This window comes from Ixodes scapularis, unplaced genomic scaffold, assembly GCF_016920785.2.
Source record: "Ixodes scapularis isolate PalLabHiFi unplaced genomic scaffold, ASM1692078v2 PGA_scaffold2__306_contigs__length_199485367, whole genome shotgun sequence".
NCBI classification, from domain to species: Eukaryota; Metazoa; Arthropoda; class Arachnida; order Ixodida; family Ixodidae; genus Ixodes; species Ixodes scapularis.
In genome coordinates, this window is record NW_024609857.1 from 25,162,878 (window position 1) to 25,186,850 (window position 23,973).

The window sequence follows — 23,973 nt, forward strand, 5'->3', positions numbered from 1 at the left end:
AATATCTCCGACTTACATTGAGACGCATGGAGTCATGGACCTCGGTATAGCTCACACCCGAGAGATGGTTCTCGCGTCGGAACCTCGCCACCCGACGACCTCGGGTGCGCGCGGCAGGATTTCGGATGTGTGCGCGTGTGTTCGTCTGCCTCGCATGCCTCTCGGTAACGACTTTGGAAGCGGTTAGCCGCATGCCTCGCTTCTTATCGGCTACAGGCGTTTTTCCGCGGGGCCACGTTGCTATATCGAGGCTCCTAAATAGCACCGAGCGCGCTCCACGCGGCTCGCGAGTGGCAGTCATGGGGGAGCGCGGTTGGCTGCCTTCGCTCCGAAGGCATATACGTTGTTTCCGCTCGTTAGCTCGCGAGTCACGTGCAGCGGTAGAGAAGATACAGTCATTAGCGGCTAGTTCTTCGAAGTGCCTCGAGTTACAGGAAAATATCGAAAGCCCGAGGGTCGATGCGCTCTTCTACACTCTAAAGCTGCGCTCGCACAGCTAATACGTCATACAAAGGACATACGGCATGACACTTTGCCAGGTGTGTTTCAGGTCACATTGATCCTGTCACACGTGACAGTGGTCCTGTCACATGTCACATTGGTCATACAAAAAAACTGTCTACAGACATGTTCATGTATGAAGCAAACATGATTCAAACAAGAGTAAAGCAGCTCGCGTTGAAATTGTACAGGAATACTGTGTCAGGGTTCGGCGTAGACCCGATTCTATATAGTCATACGCTTCTCGCCCCAAAATAACGGCGTACGCCAAGGTAGCCTCATTAGGTTTTGTTGACGCTCTATCGGTGTTTAGTGAACCCAAAGTTCCAAGGGGACGCTGTACGTTCTGGTGATGTTGAGTATCACGTTGGTGGCACACGTCGAATTCATTCTCGTGTCAAAGATTTTGTCACAAAAAAAAAAAAAAAAAAGGCAGGGCGTCTTTTTTTATTGTTTTGCCTGCAGTATACGCGTTCGTGTCCCTCCACCGTGCTTCGGTTATGCGTAAGCACTCGAGGCTCACCAGGTGCCGAAATGTTATCGAAGTTGAGAAGCTCGCTTCCATGCTCGGAAGTTGCCAACTCCGACTCTAACCGTGCGCCGTGGCTTTTCTGTCTCCCAGGCGAACCCAAGGTGCAGCCGTTCCACTTCCCCAAGACGGTTCTGCGCGGAGAGAACGTCAAGGTGGTGTGTTCGGCGGCGTCCGGGGCGACCCCGCTCAACTTCCAGTGGCTGCGGGACGGCCAGAGGCTGAGCAGCGACGGCGCCCAGGTCAGCATAAAGACCTTCGACGACTTTTCCGTCCTGGTCGTCAACAACGTCGGCGTCGCCCACAACGGCAACTACACGTGCTCGCTCAAGAACCACCAGGGCGGCGACGCCTTCTCCAGCCAGCTCCTCGTTCAGGGTGAGCTCTCGCGTCCCTCGACGCCATTCTCCTTCGTCTGTAGACAAGCGCGAAGTCCCGTGCATCTCATTAGTGCCCCGCAGCCGATGAGATGGCTGCCTTGCCGATAAGGATGCTGTAGCCACACGCTGCGCTCCTTAAGCTTTCATTGACAATAGCAAATCTTCCACTATAACTCCGCGCGTAGAACCGTTCGCCCGAGGCTTCCGAAGCGCAAATCCCAGACTCGATTTGAATGTGCTAGCGGCTGTTTGAATCAGGTGTGAGAATGTTCCGAATTTGACATTATTCGATCCTACAGCATGTTAACCAACGCTTCTGAGGCACTTTAGACGGCTGAAAAAAAAACAACAAAAAAAGGTTTTCAACGTATTGCGCTGCAATTGACTTCGGTTGTGCAAGTACGTGTTGCAACTTCACAGTGTAAAAGAAAAAAAATAATCAAGGAATGATATTATTTCGTTCGAAAGAAAAAACAACAAGGAACTGTTCTGGGCAATCTACGCTGTCACTTCGCAGACGATGCACGCGTAGGGAGAAGTGCTGCTGACAGATGGCGTACGCCGCGTCGAAGTAGCGCCTGCCGACTCGGGTTCTTTTGCGAGATCGTCTGTCAACCCGAATCGGCCGGCGCTCGCTCGATGATGATGATGATGATGATGATGCGGCTGTTCCCTTTAGATCGGGCGGGCTCGAACAATATTCATGCCCAAGCCTGGGGGCATTTGCGTGTTATTGCCCCCTAAGGTAGATCTTTCTCCACCAGTCCTCTAATCGTCTCTTTGTTGCCTCGACAGACGGCCTATGTGGGCCACTGGAGGCCGTAGTCTCATTCGAGGCAGGCCTGTCCGCTGGTGCGGCTGGCCTAACCTCACTGGTTTGGTGTCCATCTCTAGTAGCCGTGAAGCCCAATACTTCGGTAAGCTCCAGAGGGCTTTGAAGGTCACGGTCGTTGTCTCGTGACTGGGATGGTCGGAGTCCTGCGCATTCCAGTACAATGTGTGCTACTGTTTCGTCGTGGGCCCCGCACACCCGGCACACGCTCGTGGTCACAGTAGAATCGAAGTGACGTCTGTAAGACAGAGTCCTTAGTGCCCCGGCTCGTGCCTCAAATAGCAAATGACTACCCAGGCTATTATCGTATAGCCTAGCCTCCGGGCCGATGGTTCTCTTGTTTGCAACATACACATCGAGCGTAGTCTTCAATTGGGCATCTTTGAGCCACTGCTGTGTTTCCTGGTCGCGAACCTTTTTCCGGACCTCTCTCTCCCATTCCCTGGCCGATGACGCTTGGACAGGGTCCGCAAAAAAACCGTACTTGCTTTCGAGCTGGTATAGGCGTTTCTGCCAGCGGGTCTGCAGCCCAGTCAGTTGAGTGTACCTGAACAGCCTTTTGGCCCACCGGCAGGTGTCCATATGTCGGAGACGTCCGTCGTAGGCGATTTTGCTGGTAGCTTCACGGGCTTCAAAAGAGGACCATCCCAAATCACCCTGGACAGCCTCATTTGCTACTGTACCATGACAGCCTAGCGCTTGACGCCCGACCTCCCTCTGCCTACGTTCTATGTGAGCTCGGATATCTCCAGGGACACACACCACAGCGTTAGCAAAAGTCAATCCTGGTACCACCACCGCCTTCCACAGCTCCCGGGTCACAACGAATCTATTGCAACTCCAGAGATTCCGTCTGCGCAGAATGCTGGTTCCTCTGATGGCTGCTTGGCGGAGATGGGCGTGATGCTCTTGCAAGTAGTCCTCTGTATTTGTGAGTGTAATGCCCAAGTACCTGTACGAGTTCATTACAGGTACACAGTCCACCCCGAGTCGAAGACTGCCAAATGTTGGATCTTGTGGACCTGCAAACAGCACCGTTGCTGACTTGTTAGTGTTGAATTTCAATCCCAGTTCCGTTGCTACCTCCGTACAGACATCTAGGAGTTTCTGCATGTCGCAGACTGATGCCGCGGTCAGTACTACATCGTCTGCGTAGGTAAGTCCGGGTAGAACCCATTCGACGGTCAGACCATCTTCTAAGTGAGCCAACGAGAAGCCCAGTCCAGATCGGATCAGTTGCGTTTCGAGTCCGGTTACGTAAAGCATGTACAATAGTGGACAGAGTGGGCACCCCTGGCGTAAGCCTCTTGTCACCAGCACTTCCTCAGAGTTAGCCTCACCTAACTTTGTCCTAACCGTGTTGCCACTGTATAGGCGGTGGATGAGGGTGACCCACTCTGGTCGCATGTCAAGATGTTGTAGTCGACATATCAACTGGGCATGTGGCACACTATCATAGGCCTTAGCGACGTCCAGAAAACAACATATTAGGGTCCTCTGCTCCTTGCGGACAACCTCAATACATTGTGTTAGCGTAAACAGATGATCTTCTAACCGGCGACCTCGTCGAAAACCTCCTTGAAGTTCCGTAAGCAAGCCTTCTTCCTCTGCCCATGCAGTCATGTGCTCCTTCAGAATATGTACGAAAGTTCTATATATCGTGCTGGTCACAGTCAGTGGTCTGTAGTTGCAGAGGTAACGCTGGTCACAACCTTTTTTTGGAACAAGAACGACTTTGCCTCTCCTCCAGTCTCCAGGAACTTCTATTCCAGAGGCAATGTTGTTAAAAATTCCTGCCAGCTGATCCCTTGAACCTTTCCCTAGTGCTTTGAGGACGTTTGCCGGAATCTCGTCCAGTCCTTGGGCGGTGTTACTTTTTAGGTGAGTCAAAGCGCGTATGATTGACACCCTGCCGATTTCTCCACCGTCGACATCAACCGGAGTACCATCCGGATTTTGATGTGGTAAGATGTCCTGAGGTGTTGGTGCTCCCGGGGGCGAAAATATCTTCACTAGGTGGTCTGTAAGGCTATGCCCAAGTTTGTCTGCTGTCATCCTTTTGTTCTCGTCGAGTATAGCCAGCCTCTGATCTCTCCCGTCCAAGGTTCCAAGGTATCTCCAGAACTTTCTAGGCGCATCTCTCCCGCTTGAGCTAATGTCTCTCATTGTTTGCAAGTCAGCCTGAGACATTTTCTCCTGGACAAGTTGCTTTGCGGCTTGCTTTTGCGCCTGGTACATCTGCCATTTTACTTCGACTTCGTCTCTGGTCCCCATGTGAAGGGCCATGCGGTGTTCTCTGTTCAGTTCTTTCCGTACTCGGATGGCAGCTTGAACCTCCGCTCCATTGACACGGCGTACGCCATCTGTCGGCGGCACTTCTCCCTACGCGTGCATCGTCTGCGATGTGGCGGCGTAGATTGCCCAGAACAGATTTTTTTTTTTCTTTTGAACGAAGTAAGTTTATTTCTTGATTTTTTTTTTCACTCTAAATTTTCATTACCTGCTTGCACCTCTGTAGTAAATTGCAGCGCGATACGTCGAAAACCCGATTTTGGCGCGCCGTCTAAAATGCCTTAGAAGCGTTAGTTTTGATTCTGTAGAGGAAAACAGTGCGACAGACGTTAACTTCGCGTTTCAACACCGATCTAGATGCCCGGAATAAATGACCGACTCGCATTTTTGGAGTCCAGTCCGGCCGCTGAATAACGCGTTTCGCGTAACGCACACGCTTTCGTGCTCTCTCAATGTACCGCACTCATTTATTCAGTGAGATGATCAGTCTCGTTTCTGTAAAACGGGACAGTCGAAAACTCCTGTCATAACAGGGACTAGAGCCAGCTAAATAAGGAATACGCTTCAGAGTAACGACACTTACCCATTTTGGCGCCTAATATCGTGGTTGTCAGTTATCTGAAACTGTATCTGAAATCACAGGAAACGCCACTCCGACCCCTACAAACGTTTAAACAGTTCGCGACACGGCAAAGCAACATTGCATGAGCTTCCTAACACCGAATCCAATACTGTAGAAGTCGCACATTTGAATCATGACGATCGGCACTTGCGCTTGCTCCGTACTAATCACCAAGATGACGGCAGCCACCACAATATCGGGGAACAGAGTGACGGTACTCTAAGCGTAGCTCATTTAGTGGCTCTGAGACAAGTTGGTCCGTTGTTTTTAGAGATGTACGCACGAGAACACTGCATATAAACAAGAACCCTTTCTTTTTTTCTTTTTGTTTGAAGGGCGAAGCATGCACACATACACACTTCCTTCCGCGTCGAAGAACGCAACCCTTTTCCTGCGCGACATCACGGATACGAACCTTTCAACGCGCCCCTGTTCTTTGAACAGCTCGACCTTGTCGTCCATTCCGTCGGGCGATACGCGTCATCAGGACCAGACGGCGGCACGCACGGAAAAGAGGGACCACGCCCCTGCGCCGCGCCGCCGGTCTCCTCCAGATCGAGCCGCGCGCGGGGGCTCGAACCGGGTACTCGCGTTTAGAACCCAGGGCTCAGAAGCGCGCGTCGATCGATGTCCCTGCGTGCGTGTGCGCGTGTGCGTGTGTATGTGTCTCTTAGTGTGGTGGCGGTGGAAGGGGGGGTTCCGGCTGCTCTCTTTTTCGGGAAGCACGCAGTCCCGGTTCTATCTCCTTATTTTATTTTATTTCATTTTCGTCCGCTTATCGCATTCGTGCTAGGCACGCGAAGAAAACGCGCGTTCTGCACGCAGCAGCAGCAACGCGCAGTGAAACGAATTCGCGCCGGTCTTTGTATAGCATCGCGACGAGCGTCCCGCGCGCTTTGAGCTGCCCCGCCTTCTTTGTTCGCTGCTGCGCCGTCGTGCAAAACAATGGTGCCGTTGGCGCTGTGCACTAGCGCTACTTGCGACGAAAAGAGCGCTCGTTCCTCTCCGCTTTTTCTTTGGTTGACGGAGAGATGTTGGAGTGTGCGTGCGTGTGTATGTGTGTGTGAATAACGCAAAACAAAAATTCTATCTTCATTTTTTTTTCCCGTGAGGGAAGAGGACCGTTGTCACGCGTGAAATGTTCTTAATATTTTTTTTTTTATTTAGAGTTTTACTTGAACTTTCTGCTTAGAGTTGATCGACGAGCTGAACTTTTGGCAAGAGATGCGACATCAGAACGAGATGGGTGGGTGCAACGAGCATCTTCATTTGCACTGAGTTCCCTATGCGCTTTCTCGCGTGAGTTGAAACCGAGGGTTCAAACGTGGTGGTGCCAGTGCGCAAATAGCCCCCAACCACTTCCGGTTCTGAACTTGACGGCGGTTTTCCCAGTATTTGCGAAATCAAATATGCACGCTATCTTCTGGAAATCACCACTTGTAGCACTGTCCGACTTAATCCATACGATAAAAGAATGGCGTGTAAGAAACTTGGGAAATATATGTGAGACGGAAGTGTTGTTATGTCCCAATGGATGGCGAAACTGAGTTTCTTGCCAAACAATAAAGAGGTGATGGGTTATTAATCTGCGGAAATAAGAACGTTATGTGTAGTTACGTCATCGGCATCTGGTGTGGCTACACGTGATAAGCAGGCAACAACGTTGATCTCGTTAATCTGATCTGTTTTTGCTATGTCTTATAACGCTACCTTCTTAGTTTTCATTTTTTTTTCTTCATATGAGATGCACTTGTTTGTGACCAGAATTTTTTCTCTCTATTCGCTTTTTCAATTAGGTAATTTTTCCCCCTTCGCTTTAAAGACAGACGAATCTATTTTTTGTAACGTGGCTATGTCACTGTTTGAAAATAACAATAGGGTGAAAAAATGCTCATTCCATCAACAGCCATCTCTGCATCAGACTGACGGATATAAAAGATGTTGTGTTAAATTTCAAGATGGCGCGGTTAGGACATTGTTTGCCAATGGTTCTCAAAATATATCACGCTATCGAAATAGGGGAGGCTCATACTGGTTATTCTAGACCCTTTGCTCGAAGCTGAGAAAGCGTAACCGCATAGTCAATTTTTTAAAGTTATTTTATTTGTATTTGCCTGGATCTTGCATAAGATTGGTACTGGGTTATCGTGATGGGCGTGGCGTTATTGTTGTGACACGCAGACTCGTTTCAAGCAGATTACGATCGTCAAATATTTGCTACGGGCTTTACAGGTGCCCCTGAGCCGTCCTCGATTCATTACAGGGCGAACAATTATTTTTTTCTCTCTCTCCTCTCTGTTTCGATTTAGCGGTATAGACGTTTGCAAGCGGCCAAGCCTCGAGAGCCAGTCTGGTCACCGTGGATAGAAAACGCTTTGTTTGGGCGACAGTCTGGAAACCGTGGGTACGCCCCAGCAATGCTAGACTATCAGACGATCTACCCACACCAGGGGCCCTAAACTCGTCAAACACAAAGTTGGAGCAGAAAGCTCGCGGAGCGCGCCGATTGGACGTCGACGAAAAAAGCGCGAAGCCATCGTCGTCATAAGCCAATCGGTGTGCTCTGTCAACTTCGGCCTGAACTTTGTGTTTGAAAAGTTTAGAGGCCCAGGACTTCTAAACTCGTCAAACACAAACTTGGGGCCAACGTTGACGGAGCGCACCGATTGACCTATCACGACGATGACTTCGCGCTTTTTTCGTCGACGTCCAATCGGCGCGCTCCGCGAGCTTTCTGCTCCAACTTTGTGTTTGACGAGTTTAGGGCCATAGCAGGCAAGATGGCGGCGCCCAGAGGCCGTACTGGCAAACGTCACATAAAAAAATGGGGAAGTTTTGCGCATTAGTCATGCGCTGCGCGAAGTAGTTCTTACAAGGTTTGGTTGTCGAGCGTAAGAACCTAACCAAGGAAGTTCAAGGCTTTTATTTTCCTAACCGTGAACCAATTTCTCAAGAACTCTCGCAGGCAGCATGATGTCAAAGCCCTCAACTTCCCAGGATTCGGCGAGTCTCGCATTTCGTATAGGATCTCCATAACACAACCCACTGTCATTGGCCTGGAACGCGTCTCGATCCGACTGGTGTGTTTGCCGCATCCAAAAATGTGGTGCCTCGATTTCCGCCTGATGACGTCATGGAAGTGTTACGCTCTCGCACAGCGGCGATGGTGAATGTGGCGGACGCCTGTTCCGCTGCAGGTCGCTCTCCAGTGTGACAGTCCACGGAAGCTACAGCAGCCAGGAGCTGGGACGCCGCGACGACAGCGACACTCGCGTTCGCTCGTGATTTTCTCCAGCATTTCTACGACCAACCGCCAGGATCGCGCCATCCGACAGCGTGACACCCCGGCTTCTGTGACGTCATTTGTTGCCACTTCGGGACCACTTTGGATGCGTGGACAGAAAAGGACGCTAAAACACACCGGTCGGAGACGCGTTCCTGCAGGCACCCTAGCTATCCTCACTGACAGCTTAAGAAACGGAAGGCGTGGCATTATGTCAGTTCGCGATCCTTGCTTCGTGGTTGGTTCTTGGGCGCTCTTAATCGGCTAATACCGCGCTCTTATTGGCCGCGGAGCGATAATGACATCCCTGCGGCTCGCCACGCCCCGCGCTCCCTGAGCTGAGTGACTTCAGTATTGTACAGGGCGTTCCCAAGAAAAGAGAACCGTGTTTTTCGGCCCGGGTTAAATAAACTAAGCATCGTAGAAAAGCTCAAAGTCCGTGAGAATGTGAACCTAGCGGTTGAGATACAAGGCCAAAGTTTGAGAAGATGACGTTACTTGGATGAAAAGATAATTGAGGAAAAAACGGACCTTCTCTATGAGCCATTGTCCACCTAAGCCTAATATCGCCAAAACAAGATACGATATCGCTAACGCTTTGTGGGATTTATATCAGTGAATATATCTGCCATCAAGAAATAGAATGTTGTTTTCTTTCTTTATGACAAGTTTGTTTCATTGAACGAGATGCTACAGGATTCCACAATGTCATTTGTTGTTTTGACAGGCTTGTGTGGACAGCAGTTTATAGAGAAATTTCGTTTTCTCAGATACTTTTAAGGCTGGTAACATCATGTTTTCGGACTTCCCCGTTCTATCCGGAGTCCTAGCGTCAGATTCTTACGGAGTTCGAGCTTGCAGCGATGCATAGTTTCTTTACACGAACCAAAAAACACTGTTCTCTTTTCTTAAGAACTCCCCGTAAATCCGTGTATATAGTCGGGTCATCCCTGTGGTCGTTGTAAGAGACACCGCGGACAGCGTCACGTGTTCGCGATGACACACCAACACGCTTCTTACACCCTTCTTCGAGAAGGAACGTGGAGTCGGCCATATCTCGGACGCAGCGTATCGGCTGCTCGCTTTGACGGCAGGAGCACGGTGCGGCTCGCGCACCGAGCCCGACAGAAGAAAGGCCTCATGTTTTATGCAGTGGCTGCGAGGGGCGAATGCGGCACGCTGGCGGGCGTCAGCCCAAGTGCCGCGCGTGGCGGCTATGTGCCGGCGCGGCGCGGAGCCTCACGAAGACGCGTCGACGAATTTGTCCCGGTCCTCGCCGAGAACGGAGTTGACGCCTGCCTGCGTGAGATCTATTGACCGCAGGCCGTGTAGTACAGTAAATTGGTCGTCGTATTTGAGCTTGTGGTTTCAATACGGTTGGAAACTGAGAAAAGGGAGGGATGAAAATACACCCACTAATCAGGCCTCTCCTCCTCTCCCCCAGTTTCTATCCGCACAGCACATAGAAGACAACCCCTGCTCCTGTCACCCGCATACGTCATGACTAGTGGATCCACGCGACGGCGTCTGTAGCTATAGCTCGTGCCTGTGTCGCCGCCAGCGCACCTTGCAGCCTCGAGCGAAATTAATTATAATGTAGCACCTGCGACTGTGGTGCGGAACAATTAAATTTTCGAGTCTAGTAAAAGATAACAGGGGAGAACGTCATAATGTTTCGAGACATTCTCTTTTGTTTCTTCCTTCTATTTGAAAGTTCCTTAATTTTTTCACACCCCAATCTCAAGCGTCACATTATGACTAATTATTACCAGCGCGCTTGCACACTCACTGTTCTTTTCATTAAGGAGAGGACATTCCTCTATGAGAGGATTGTTTGCGGAAGCTACGGGGCTGACGCAGGGCCGTACCCAGAAAAAAATTTCGGGGGGGGGGGGGGGGGGGGGGGGGGTGTTTTCGGGGACAACGGCGGCCATTTTGTCTTATTTTCGCCTATGAATCATGTGCATCGGTGGCATATAATGGAGAGTTATAGCAAACCGAAGAACCGGTCCCGGTTTGGTACCCGGTAGCCGACCGGTGCCACCGCGCGTGCGCAGAGGTGGAGATTAAAATCGGCTGGCTGCAAGTGCACCAACCAGGGCCGTACCCAGAAAAAAAATTTGGGGGGGGGGGGGGGGGTCAGAACCCGTAACCCCCCCCCCCCCCCCCCCCCCCTGGTTACGGCCCTGGGCTGACGTCATGCTCTCTCCTAGTACATTTAGCCCCCTTGAGTGCAGCAATCCAGTGCAAGGGGCGCCAAATTCAGAAGTGGGATTCCTGAAAATAACTACTCTGTGGCCACTTGACTTTATCATATATTCGCCGCTGAATACCTGAATACCTCTGGCCCCTGAGCAATGCATACCAGTTAAAAAATCACTATATAGGGGAATGAAAGGGCATAATTAAAGACTGTGTTAAAATACTTGTACTGTACTTTGAAAGTACATTGTATTTATAGTACTTCAAGTATGTTGCTCCCAGTGTACTTAGTACATCACGTCTCATTTACTTTGTACTTTACATGAAGTACCTTTTAGATGTACTTTACCCAACACTGGCCACAGCTGCGTCGCCTCCAACAAAACCGGTTTTTACCCCGTTTTGGCGGAGTCGACGCAGCTGTTGGCATAGCAACCCGTATGTCGCAAACAATTGCAGTCCCACTCGGTCGGACTCGTCGAAAGTGTGTGAATTGCCCTTTATTGGCTGACTGAATGAAATAGTGGGTAAACTTGAAGGCATCTAGGATTGAGGTCTACCCACTATCCTTCCAATCAAAGCCAATCAGAGCTCGACGTCACTCTGACGTCACCGCAACCACTGCGCAAGAAGCGGGCGACTTGCTCTTCGCATGGTCGCTGACAGAATGAGAACGGCAGGGCCTGTCTTTTGAACGCCCGGCCTCCAAGCACGCGCTGCATATGCCTTCCGTCCTGCTTTGGCTGCGCGCGTGCGCTCGAGGTGCACGAGGCGTGGAAGCGTTGTGGAAAGTAGGGAGCTCGTGCTGGAGGCGGGACAACTGAATCTCGCTGTCATTCTCACTTTGTCGTTATCGTACTCGTCGAAATGCTCTCAGCAGTAAAATTGGGTATGTGCACAAAATGAATATGCCGCAAAAAAAAAAAAAAAAAATAAATATAGCTACTAATTTCGCCCGACGACGATCGCTCTGCATGTGGCTTCAAAACACCGGCTGCTGCGTCGCGCTCAGAACGAACGTGCTGCGGACAACGTTCCTTGGTTGCTCGCCGCATGTTCGCTTCAATGAGTCTATCCTTAACCAACCCTACTATAACCGCCAGATCGTGCTGCATTTCCGGTAAATCGGACAGGCTGTCCCTTTCACCCAAATTCATTTTGGCCTTCCTTTGAGAATCTCTGAGAAATGGCTTACGCGCAACTTTAAACCGTTACCAAATTCGAAGCGGGGGGCTCCCGTTCCGTGAAAGAGAGAGAGAGAGACTTTAAGCCTTGACACAATCACGAGCCCTTTCAGAGACGGGTTCCCCTTCGAACCAGCTGACGCCGTGGAATCCACAGTTATTCGCGGAAGCTCACACAAATCTCGAATCATTCAGAGTGGCAAGGTGAAGCACGCAAGAAATAGATAAACCTTCCAACAGCGACGCAGGTGTCAGGAAACCGCCTTCCCTTCGGTTACGAGGTGTTCGATGTCACTCCCCTGGCTCCATTTTTTTATTTTATTTTTTTAAATTTATTTTATGTTCGGGCAATGTTTTTATGCGTTGCTTACTTTTTCGCTGTCGTCCAGAACATTTTTCTCGAAAACAAAATTATCGTTTTTTTCTTAGAAGTCTTTCATTCTGCATGATTTCCGTTTGTCAAGCCAGGCAAGAAAGAGCGTTTGTCTCCGTTGAATTTTAGGCCGAGCCTCTACGGTGTAAAAGTTCGCGTGTTCTTTGCGCACCTCGTGCATATATGTTTGCTTCCCAAACGTGCCCACGTGCGTCGGTTTACACCCGACCTGGACCCATGACGACGCGAGCTTGGCTGCTCAGTCGTCATAGCGCATTCTCTACGCGTCCTCTGGGTCGCCTTCTGATTGGCGGACCCCTCTTTGCCTTCCGACGCTCTGAAGACTCATTTAAAAACACTCGCTCGCCTTATACAGTTACATTCTATTGATTTCTGTTTACTTCAGTTGTTCCCTTTGAGTATCTTCACCTTCAACGTGCGAACAGGATTTCTGGAAGCGTTATATCCCTAATTTTCCGTTAACTGTGTTGTCTTGGGATCACACAGCTTTGTGCACGGATTTTATTTCCAAATTCTTCGTTCGCTGTTAATAATAATAATAATAATATATATATATATATATTTAGAGCGCGCATTATATATTTTCTGACAGCTTCAGAAACACAGGGTATAGTGGACTCCGTACATCTTCGCTCCGCAGCCAATGAGATTGTGGCGTTAGCCGTTAATAACGCCCAAGAGCCAATCACGAAGCAAGAAGCATCTGCCTCATAAACTACGCCGTGGGTTTCTCGAGCTGTCTCTGACTGTATACGGCGAGCAAGTGTTCCAAAATGCGTCTTCATTGGCGCATCGGCACGCGAGGAGGGGCCAGCCAATCGAAGTTCAACATTGGCGGAACGCGTGGAAGCAGGGGATGGCGGGGACGCTAAGCGGGTGTCGTCATTGGTTGAGGTTTGAGGGGAAACAAGCCATAAACGGGCCGTAAACGAACGCGCGACGCACAAGGAACTTGCACGCCGTTCAGCCAGCGCGAGCTATATCTTCGTTTCAGCTTAAGTCAAGACACAGCCGGTGCTACGAGCTGATGAGAACAATCAGCCAACGTCAAAAGTGCACCATCATGCTGTTCGACGTGTACGTGTTCTATATCATCGCTGAACCGATCATAAAGTGAAAAATGGGCCCAGTGATTTGCGGGTTTGACGCTGCTTGATTAGTCCCATTTCCTCGTAGCGTCGTCTGCGTCTGGATTTCATTAAGCTGGTACGAAATATATACTTCGTCTCACCGTATACGATGGACGAAAGGCAGAAGCTACCAGCCGCCAGATCCAATCACGAGCCACTTAGACATTGCGCAATGCGTAGTATTTCGCTTTGATGCACGTATCGGTGCCCGCGTCTCGGATCACTGATGGGAAGGGGAGGACAGTGGTTCGGATCAAGCAATGAGTGACTCAACAATTTTCCATTGCAAAGAAATCCACGACGTACTGGCTCTTTGCAGGGTCGAAACTATTAAAATGACGCAGGGTTTTTGGATTCGGAGCATTATTCGTCCAAACCTAGCTAATCAATGCTATGCGTGTCATAGTTTAGCGTGGAACGTGATTGGACCTGGCGGCCCGTGGCTTTAGCCTTTAGTGACGTCCATCGTAGGATGAAACGTTTTCTTTTTTTTATAGCAATTTCTTGTCGTGGTTCTTTAGCAGTCTTGTTTCTCAATTTGTGCTTCGTAACTTAGTCCTGCGACCGGTAGATGGCGGCAGCCCCGCGTTTTTTGAACCATCTGACGTTAATCTAAAATATCTAAACTCCCCTACAGTTCCCCTTAACTCATCGGGTACACAACCGGCGTTTCTTTTCCTCATCCTCGCTGCTCCTCACAGTAGCAGTCGACCCGAAACTAATCGTTGGACCAAAAAAAAAAAAAAACAAAAAAAAAATTGTGAACAGCAAACATTGAAGAAACAAAGAGAGGGAGAGAATACAAAAACGAATCAGTCCATAAGCTTTATGGCGTCAACTGAGCCCCTTGGGCGCAAAAATATTTAAAAACAAAATCTCAAAAAAGAAAAAAAAAAAAAGAAGGAAATATATGGGGAAAAGAGGGGGGCCCGCTTCGAAAACGGGACTGAGGGAATCGACGGGTCGTGGAGGATTTTCTCGCCGTCCGATGATGAGGGAGACGAGGAGCCCCACGGGCGTCGGGGGAAGCCAAGAGCCAAGTACGGCACTCGCGGATCGATGCGAAAACGGCTTTCTTATCGCCGCCAACGTCGGCCGCACGACGTGCCCCGTCAGGGCCTGTGGCGTTGAAGGAGAGAGAGAGAGAGAGAGAGAGAGAGAGAGTGGTTGGGACAAGGTATAGTATATAGATGTAACAGTAAGAAAGCACGAAACGAACAGAGGGATGAAAACAGACATGTACAAGCTCTCTATACTACAAACCTTCTTTTACCCTCGTCATTAGCCACGTAATTGACTAATCCGGTATGCTGGATGAGGAAAAGAGCGAGGCATTACAACCTGGAACAAGTAAAATAATATAGTAAAGAAAAAAACAAGAAGTCGCGATTAAAACGTGAACTTCTTCCAGTGGTGTGGCGAGAGCCAAACAATTTTCCTCCGCATACCGGAAGTTTCGCGATTCAAGGTGACGGCGCCCGCGTTTTTGTTTCCTTTCTCTCTGAGTCGCGACGTCGGTTCCGTATCTGGTATGCGGGACGAAAAAATAATAAGGCATTTCAACCTGGTTTATGCGAGAAAATATACATGAGGCAAATCAGAAATGTGTGACAATCGCGATTTTTTTTGTGTGTGTGTGGTGTGTGTGTGAATACCTTTTAGGCGGTGTGGAGAGATCAAAACGATGTTTTACCGGGTACCAGAAGTGAGGACATTCAAGATGGCTGCGCCCTTATGCACAAAGATGTATACAGTCGCGAGGTAGTGGGCGCGGTATACGGCGCTCGTGCTTTCATAGAGTGCTACAATATTCGGCGCTCTGTTCGGGGTTCTGAAACATGCGAGCCGATGTCACACTGTTCATACATCGTCATACAAAAGACACGGAGTTTCTTTGCAGACGTATCCGCGGACACGCTTCAAGAATCTTCGAAGCATGTCTGCAGACAGTTTTTGTATTAACCAATGTCTGCAAAATTTTAGAGCACGTAATTTACTCACATCTTGCTAACTTTCTTGATTCAAATTCTTTTTTTACTGCATCACAACACGGTTTTCGCAAATCACTGTCCTGCGAAACCCAGCTTATCACTTTCACTAATGACCTACTTTCCATCCTCGACCGTGGTTCCCAGGTTGATTGCGTCTTTCTAGATTTCTGTAAGGCATTCGATAAAGTCTCTCACAACCTTTTACTTTTCAAGCTCAGTCACTTGCATGTTGATCTTAATATTTTGTCTTGGATTGAATGTTTTCTTACTAATCGTTCTCAGTTTGTGTATACTAATGATGCTAACTCTTCTCTAAGTCCAGTCACTTCCGGTGTCCCCCAAGGGTCCGTTCTGGGGCCCTTATTGTTTCTTATTTACATTAACGACTTACCTACGTGTGTATCCTCTTCTATTAGCTTATTTGCCGACGACTGTGTGATATATCGTGAAGTTACTAATGAATCCGATTCACTCCTCCTCCAAAATGATTTGTGTGCTGTATCCCAATGGTGTGAATTGTGGCAGATGTCCCTTAACATTAACAAGTGCAAGTCTATGAGAGTTTCTCGTCGTCACACGGTTCTTCCACCTCTCTCAATTTGTAACACTCAACTTCAGTCTGTGACCTGTTACAAATACCTGGGTGTCCATATTACCTATAACATGTCATGGAAAACCCACATTGACCACATTATTGCTAACGCTAACTCTATGCTCGGTTTTCTAAAAAGAAATTTTACACTGGCCCCCGTTTCTTTGAAATTACTGCTTTATAACTCCCTGGTCCGGTCAAAATTAGAATACGCTGCTGCAATCTGGGATCCCGGTCACTCGACACTTATAACTAACCTGGAAGCCATGCAAAATCGCGGAGTTCGTTTCATACTTTCTAACTATCATCGTACAGCAAGCGTTTCCTCCATGAAACTCAGTCTATCCCTACCCTCCCTCTCTTTACGTCGCAAAATATCGCGCTTGTGCCTCTTTTACAAGATCTATCATTCTAACACGTCATTGAAAGATAAACTATTCCTTGAGCCTCCATTCATTTCTCCGCGTTTTGATCATCCATTCAAAGTTGGTGTCCCTCATTGTAACACATCAGCCTTTTTGAACGCGTTTATTCCAAAAACATCTCTTGAGTGGAACCACCTTCCCGCTTCGTTTGTTAATATACCTTCAATTGATTTATTTAAAAAAACCTTATCTGCTCACCTTTTGTCGTGATTGTCCTTTTGTTTATTTTTTGACCAGAGTGTTGTGTTTCGAGCTGTTGATGTTTATTCTCGGCTGTGTTTGCTCTCTTTTTGTACCCTTTTTTTTTTCATTTTTTGGTTGCCCCACCCCCTCTGTAATGCCTTTTGGCCCTGAGGGTATTGTAATAAATAAATAATAAATAAATAATAAATGTCAAGGAATCGTTATACAGGAAGAAAACACACTACAGACGGTTCCCCCACAGACTCTCTTTTGTAGAGCATGCATATTGACGGGAGCTGTAGTGCGCCAACAGTTCCCGAAACGTTTCCGGTTGTGTGTTACATCGAAAGGTTTTCGAGTATTCGTGAAACGAGGTATCCGAGATGTGTACCCCCAAAACAATGACGTCCGTACACGGTCAGTAAGAACGGCGTAAGCACATGTGCCATGGTGTGGGACAGGAATAGCGGATGGCTGGTACTTGCGCGGTGATTAGGGAGTTTTCGTAGACCGCGTTGCCCCCTCCGCTAAGCCTTCCGCAACGAAGAAGTTGCTACTGCGCTTGCGCGCCGATAGCCTTGACTGTGGAGTTCCCGCTATCGTAGCGGCTTGCGGAGGGCCTTGCGGAACGGCGAAAACGGTCCACGAAAACTCCCTATTAAGGAGTTTGTTCATATCGTTTCCGCCGTCCGCCAACGCACTCCGCAACCCACTACGATATCCGGAACGCTGCACTATAGCGGTGCTTATATCGCCCACTAGCGGCGTCTTCGCATCGTATCGTTATCGGAAATATCGGAACGATCTAATAAAACTTTTCCTCGGCTGATGTACGTTTGTATGCGAGGAGTCTTCCTCTCGCATTCCGCTAGTTGTAAGAGTTACGTGAATGGGTTTCGAAAGTACAGCATCTGAGTACCCCTCGATGATCACTTTCTCGTTGGCTCTGCTTGATCGTGTCAGACTTTCGCCATTTTTATTTCGAAGGTTTAGATAGGGTTTTGGAAGAATTCCGAAATACAATACAATTCGAAGAATATAGTTGATCGCCGTGACGGATTTTTTCTAAACATTATATTCCAAACAGAATTTTTTGAGAATCGATACATACCCTGTTGCTATTAAATGATCCAGGGTGTGCGTTACGAGTTTGGTGGTCACCGTTTCTTGTGTAACTTCGCAAACCATATATCTCCATCTTGATTAGTGGAACCACCGTTTCTTCTCCTGGAAAGGACAAATTTACAAGGAACAAAAACAGCATTGGCTGCTGATCAGGGCTGCCAGAGCGGTTGGACTTGTTTGCTGTACTAGCTGTCTGACCTCCTTGGTGTAACTCACCTCCGCGAATGCCTTCCTGGTAACACGGGTCACCGGATATGAAGGCGTATTTCCTCAGTCCTATATTATTTAACATCGCTCTCATTCGTCTCGCCAAAATACTGCCCCCAACCATCCAGGCATCTTTCTACGCCGATGATATCTGTATATGGGCTTCTGGATCTACGCGAGTTCAAGCAAAGGCAAGGGTTCAGTCTACACTAAAGAAAATGACAACTTATCTTAATACCCGTGGACTTGAAATTTCCATTGACAAATCAGCAGCTATTGCTTTCACCCGCCGAAGAATGGATAAATACCCACTTAAGATAGGCAAACGAACAATACCGTACGTTAAATGCCACACATTTCTTGGAGTAACAATCGATAGGGGTCTGACCTGGTCACCTCATATTTTGTACTTGCGCAAAAAGCTTGCCAGTTTTAGTGTCCTTGCCCGCTTCATCGGTGGAACCACGTGGGGCGCGACAGTAAGATCCCTATTACAGATATACGTGGCCTTATTTGTCGGCTTACTTCGATATAGCGCTCCCATTTTACATGGCACGTGTCAAACCAACATCAAAGCTCTCAGAGCAGTTCAAGCACGTGGCCTCCGTGGCTGTTTGGGCCTACCAGCTTGTGCCTCGACTCTGGGCACAGTTGCCGAAGCACGCGCCACACCTGTAGAAATACTAATGATGCAGGAAACATTGAGAGTTCATCTGAGACATACTACTAATCATAGTCATCACTTACTGGCTGATCTTACTTTTAAGCGACCTCACTCAGAATATTCGATGGCACTATCAAAAATGGAGCAATACATCCCTGATGATATAAACTCGTTTACTTTTCCAACTATACCTCCATGGAGACTCCCTCTCCCCGTTGTTGAACTTGACATTCAAGGCATCAAGAAGAAATCAAATACACCATTGATAGTACTTAAACAACTCACTTTATCCACCATTGCCTGTTTACACGCGTCAAAAACTCACATATATACGGACGGATCATGTGTCAAAAATAGTTCTACCGCAAGCATTGTGATTCCATCGTATGCCACAACAAGAAAATTCAAGCTTAGCCACAAGACATCTTCAACAGCGGCTGAACTTGTAGGCCTACATCAAGCCCTTCGATTTATATTGACAAAGCCACCTCAGGCATGGACGGTGTTTACAGATTCTAAGCCTGCACTCCAAAGCATCTGCACATATCTGCGACGAAGTGAAAATGGACAAATTATTTTCAAACTTTTATGCCATCTTCAGAAATGTATTGATAGAAGACACTCTGTTGAGTTCCAGTGGATTCCTGGACACTGCAAGATACCTGGAAATGAAGCTGCGGATGGAGCTGCGACTTCCGCCCATACCTTATTCCCCAACGTCGAAATACCCTACTCCAGAAGCGACGTCACTTCATTGATAAATCTCCATGCTCGAAATGCAACACAAAGTCTCTGGAAGAGCTCTGCACACCATTACCCTCCTCTATATCTACTGGATCCTGACCTAACATACCGTGTGTCACGTAATTTACCCAAGCGAACGGAAGCTGTTATACACCGATTACGTCTGGGCGTTTCCTACACACAGGAATTTCTGCACCGAATCGGAAAAACACACACTCCGAACTGTCCAGGATGTGATTGTGTGGAAACTATATCTCATTTATTATGTGAATGTGCACTTTACGATGCAGAAAGGGAACTCCTAAAGAGGATTCTTTCACATCTAGACGACCGGCCATTTACTACGTCCAAAATACTAGGGGCCTGGGACTCACCACTTAAAGAGGAGAAGGCCGCAAAAGCCCTTCTGCGATTTTTATCAGCAACTCGCCTCGAGTTCTGTTTGTAAAAATTTATCTAGTGTTCATTATTTGTTGTCGTATAGAGGGCTATCCATTTTATAATTCCTGTAAGTGTACACGTGCGCAACTGGACTTCGCGCTGGCGCGTACAAAAACTCGAGTGTTTTGGGTGAACATTGGTGACAATCCAGCACGCACTTTCAGTCTCTTAGTTTTTATTGTCATATTGGAAACTGCGGTATTTTCTTAATTATTGATTCTTCCCTCACAGTGTTAACGTGAGTGCTAGTGTGTTACCTTTATCCTCCTCTACTTTTTCTTTCCTCCTTCTTTTATCCCCTCATCCCCTTCCCCAACTCAGAGTAGCCAACCGAGGCAGGCCGCCTTGGTTAACCTCTCTGTTTTCTCCTCCTGCCCTTACCTTCTTCTTCCTGGTAACACGAGGTGACTTCGTGTGCCTACGTTACCTTTTTTGAGAGGCGCCATCACTATGTTATGCATCAATAACGCAAAATGGCGGACGGCCGTTTAAGGTCACCGTTGCCAGACTGCCCACCTGAGATTGTCGAACGAAAACTAAAAACAAAACTTTCATAATTGTGTTTTGAAAAAAATGTATTCATTTCTTTATTTATTTAGTTAGTTTTATTATTATTATTATTTAAGGCTTACGGGCATTAGAGAGTAGGATAGACAAAAAAAAATGAGAGAAATGAGAGAAGAAGCTTCTTGAGACTAAAGCAAAATAAGATTAAACTCAACACAAAACGTACCTTTTTTTTTTAAACTAACAATACAAACTTTTTTTTTTTTTTTTAAGTTTGAACGAAGAGATTAACGAGATCGGCGAGCAGTGCCTTTATTTCAAAGAAGAGAGAAGAAATAGCGTACTTAGAGCGTACTTTTTTTTTTACATTTTATTAATGATACGCATCAAGTTAATCTTTGGATACATTTATTACTATAGACTCCGACCGTGCAATCTCTGGAGGGCGCTGTTCGAGCTCGTTTTACAAAGAGAACTCTCTCTCTCTCTCTTTCTCTTTCATTCATTCTTTCTTTCTGGCTTTCCATTGTTGAAGTGAATTTTTATGTTCATCCAGACATTTAACGTTCTCCTCACTCAACGGGAGCAAAAAAAAAAAAAAGAGTAAAAAAAAAACTTCAAGGAAGTTTAGAACACCGGTTGGAACGGATATCTGAGTTGTTTCGTTGCTTAAGTTTGCGAGACCTCTTTCGTCAATTAATAAAACTTCGCAAAAAGAAAAGAGAAAAAAGTGGGTAATTTGATATTCAAATGATCTACGGTGTTTTATCTTTGCCCCTTTCTTTTGTGCCAGAGCCTCTGGCTCAGCATGGTCGAGGAACAATGTGTTTTCGGCGACATACTCAATGAGTAGTGACCAATATTAAATTTCGTAAAAATCGTTTTTTGTCCCTTTTCTGGAAAGTAAATGTACAACTTGAAACATTCGCGGTCAGTGAAGTACCAACTTGTTTATGAGTGGGGGGGAGGGGGGGGGGGGGAAACCAGAAACCCCCTTTCCCCCTGGGCCGGGGGGCGGTGCCCTTGGTATCCTTTGGGCGCCGCCGGCAAGTGTTTGCCCTGCCCGGTGGCGTCTGTTTCGGGGGGGGGGGGAGGACAAAACATATGTCTTATCCCTCCCCTACACTCAGAACTGGGGAAGGGGCAAGCGCCCCCACTGCCCCCCCCCCCCCCCCCCCCCCGTTTGTACGCCCATGTTCGCAGTAGTAGTAGCATCGACTTCGTCAACGTTAGTTCTTGTTCCCGCTTTCTCTGAGTTCGTCAACTCAGGTCCTACTAATAGGTTTACACTCAAGAGTGAGATTAGCGCTTAAGCTAAGCCGAGTGTCACATCCCAGTGCAATGCATTTAGCTCGGCCGAAACTGCATAGTACTGCACAGGCACGTAGCCAGGAGGGGGGCCCATGGGGCCCGGCCCCCCTCTCCCCCGCCCAAAAAAAAAATCTTCCATTTTGCTGGGGCCTCCTCTCCCTCATACAGCATTTTGTCATGAGCGCCTCCCCCCCCACCACTCCACCCCCCGAAACAAAACATCCTGGCTACGTACCTGGTACTGCACTTTATATTTCGCTTTATATGCTCTCAGTCCCATATCATCACCGTCTTCAAAAGGGCCGAAACGTATTCGAGGGTGTGTAACAAACAATATATGTTTAGTAGCACAGAAGGAACGGTACTCGCTTTGAGGGACTAGGAATTCAAACAACAAAATATTTTAACATTTGGGAAATCCGAGACTAATGAACAAAAATGAGGACGACACAATTCTGTCGCGCCCTCCCCCGTTATTTTTCTTGCTTTGTTTGGGGTTTTTACGACGTTGGAAGTTTACCTTCTCCCGTAGTATCTTTTATGGATTTCTAAGAAATATCTTTATAATTAACGCAACATTTTTTTTTTTTTTTTTTTTTGCGGTTTAGTTATTTGGGGTATTGTCTTTGCTGCGAACTCAACGGTTCTGCGGACATTTGATGTTCGTGTAGCTGTTTTACTGCGGAAGGTGGCTCAAAAATAGAAAAGTTCTAGTTTTTTTAGTTATTTTAATATTATCAGTCACTGAGAGCTTGTGTTTCGCAAGCCCGGAACAAGCCACTCCTACACTCTAAGAAATGCCTGCGCTCCTACTTACCCGCAAAACATTCGAAGAGCCAATCTCTGCGATCTACGAAATAAGCTCAGCGAATGATGAGGCGGAACATCCGTTTAGACCTCAAAATGAAGTCTGCACTGTGGCATTACGCAATGCAAGCCTGACGCTTTGCATTGCGTAATGCCACAGCACAGACTTAATTTTGAGGTCTAATCGGATGCTCCGCCTCATCATTCGCTGAGGTGATTTTGTAAATCGCAGAGATTGGCTTTTCTATTCTTTTGCGGGAAAGTAGACTCGCAGGCATTTCTTAGAGTTCATCCACAAGGTTCCAAAAGGCCTGTTCCACGAACACGACAATTATCACTGAGTTGAGCGAGCCACTCAGCGATAATGTAGTAATTGTAGGTTTGAATACACTAGTCATTCTTGCTACATGTTTATCCAAAATCTTACATTTAAGCTTAAAAAAAAAAGACAGAAAGCAGTGCACCTCTCCCTAATGCTTCCTGATCTCGCTCACTTGCATTAAAATAATAATAAAAAGTCAAAGTAAAAAAAAAAGCTGTTGCTTTTAAAATCATTTTTGCAACACCCCGTTTTACCAGAAAGCGGGAATTTTGTTTCCTCTTCACAATGTCCTCGTGGAGTGTTGTCGCAGGCCACTCTCACGCGGGAAAATAAAAAAAGGGACGGTCCCGTGGGCGCCGCCATCTTGTTCGGCCATCCCGGCCGAACCAGAACCCAGAGCGAAAAAAAAGAAAGAGGCAAAAAGAAAAACGGGTCAGGAAGGTCGATTCCATCCTTCCATCCCCGACCAGAGGAAGGAAGAAGCCCAAGAGCGAGACGCCAAATACTGGAGACGCCCTCGTCGACGGAGGAGAGGGATTCTCCCCCTCTCTTCTCCGCTCCGCCAGCTTCCTTCGAGAGAACGGCGGATCAATACAACGCACTGCACACACCCACACGGGCACCACCGCATCTCAGGAACTGCCCTCCTTTTCCTGTGCCCGGTTCCTTTCCCCGTTTACGCGCAGCGCTGTCGCCTTCGTGAAAAGCAATAAAGCTCGCAGCACTGATTGCTGGGAGGTTCTCCTTGGCTGCCAAAACCCCTTCCCCCTACGCTTCCTTAAGTATGCGCGAGTGCATATAGTTTCCTTATGCTACACGGAGTCCATTGCTTCAAATCTCCTATAGTCTTACTGCCTTTTTTCCTCCCTCCTCCTTAATTTCACGAGCGTTCGTCTGGACGACCTGTAATATAAACGCAGGAGTGAATATATCCGGATTTATTTTTTTTATTTTTTTTTTCTTTCTGCTTATGCACGCACTGACACCTTCACGAAATGCAATAACCCTCTCTCTCAGCACTGATCGCTACACCCTTCTGCTTTTTCCCTCACCCTTCCCGCCTTACCCACGACTTATCCTAAGTATGGAAAGAGAGGGTAGTATACCTTCTTCACGTTTCATGGACCCCATTGTTCCTAATCTCTTATCATCCCTTCTCCCTTAATTTTGCACCAATATGTCGTTCCTTGTGGAGATAGAAGTTCTGCGGAAAGGATACTAAACCTGAGTGTGATTACCATCTGAAGGTCTCTCTCTCTCTCTCTTTCTGCGCGTGTGTATGTGTGTCTGTGTGTGTGTGGGGGG

The 23,973-nt window shown here is 47.7% G+C and overlaps 1 protein-coding gene across 1 annotated transcript in view; it reads left to right on the forward strand.

Moving 5' to 3' along the window:
• LOC8031411 (Down syndrome cell adhesion molecule-like protein 1 homolog) overlaps positions 1-23,973 on the forward strand; it is a 136,470-nt gene that overhangs the window by 59,746 nt on the left and 52,751 nt on the right. Inside the window, exon 2 of the mRNA XM_042291779.1 lies at positions 1,124-1,408. Coding sequence (XP_042147713.1) covers positions 1,124-1,408 — 285 coding nt within the window. The remainder of the gene's footprint in view (positions 1-1,123; positions 1,409-23,973) is intronic.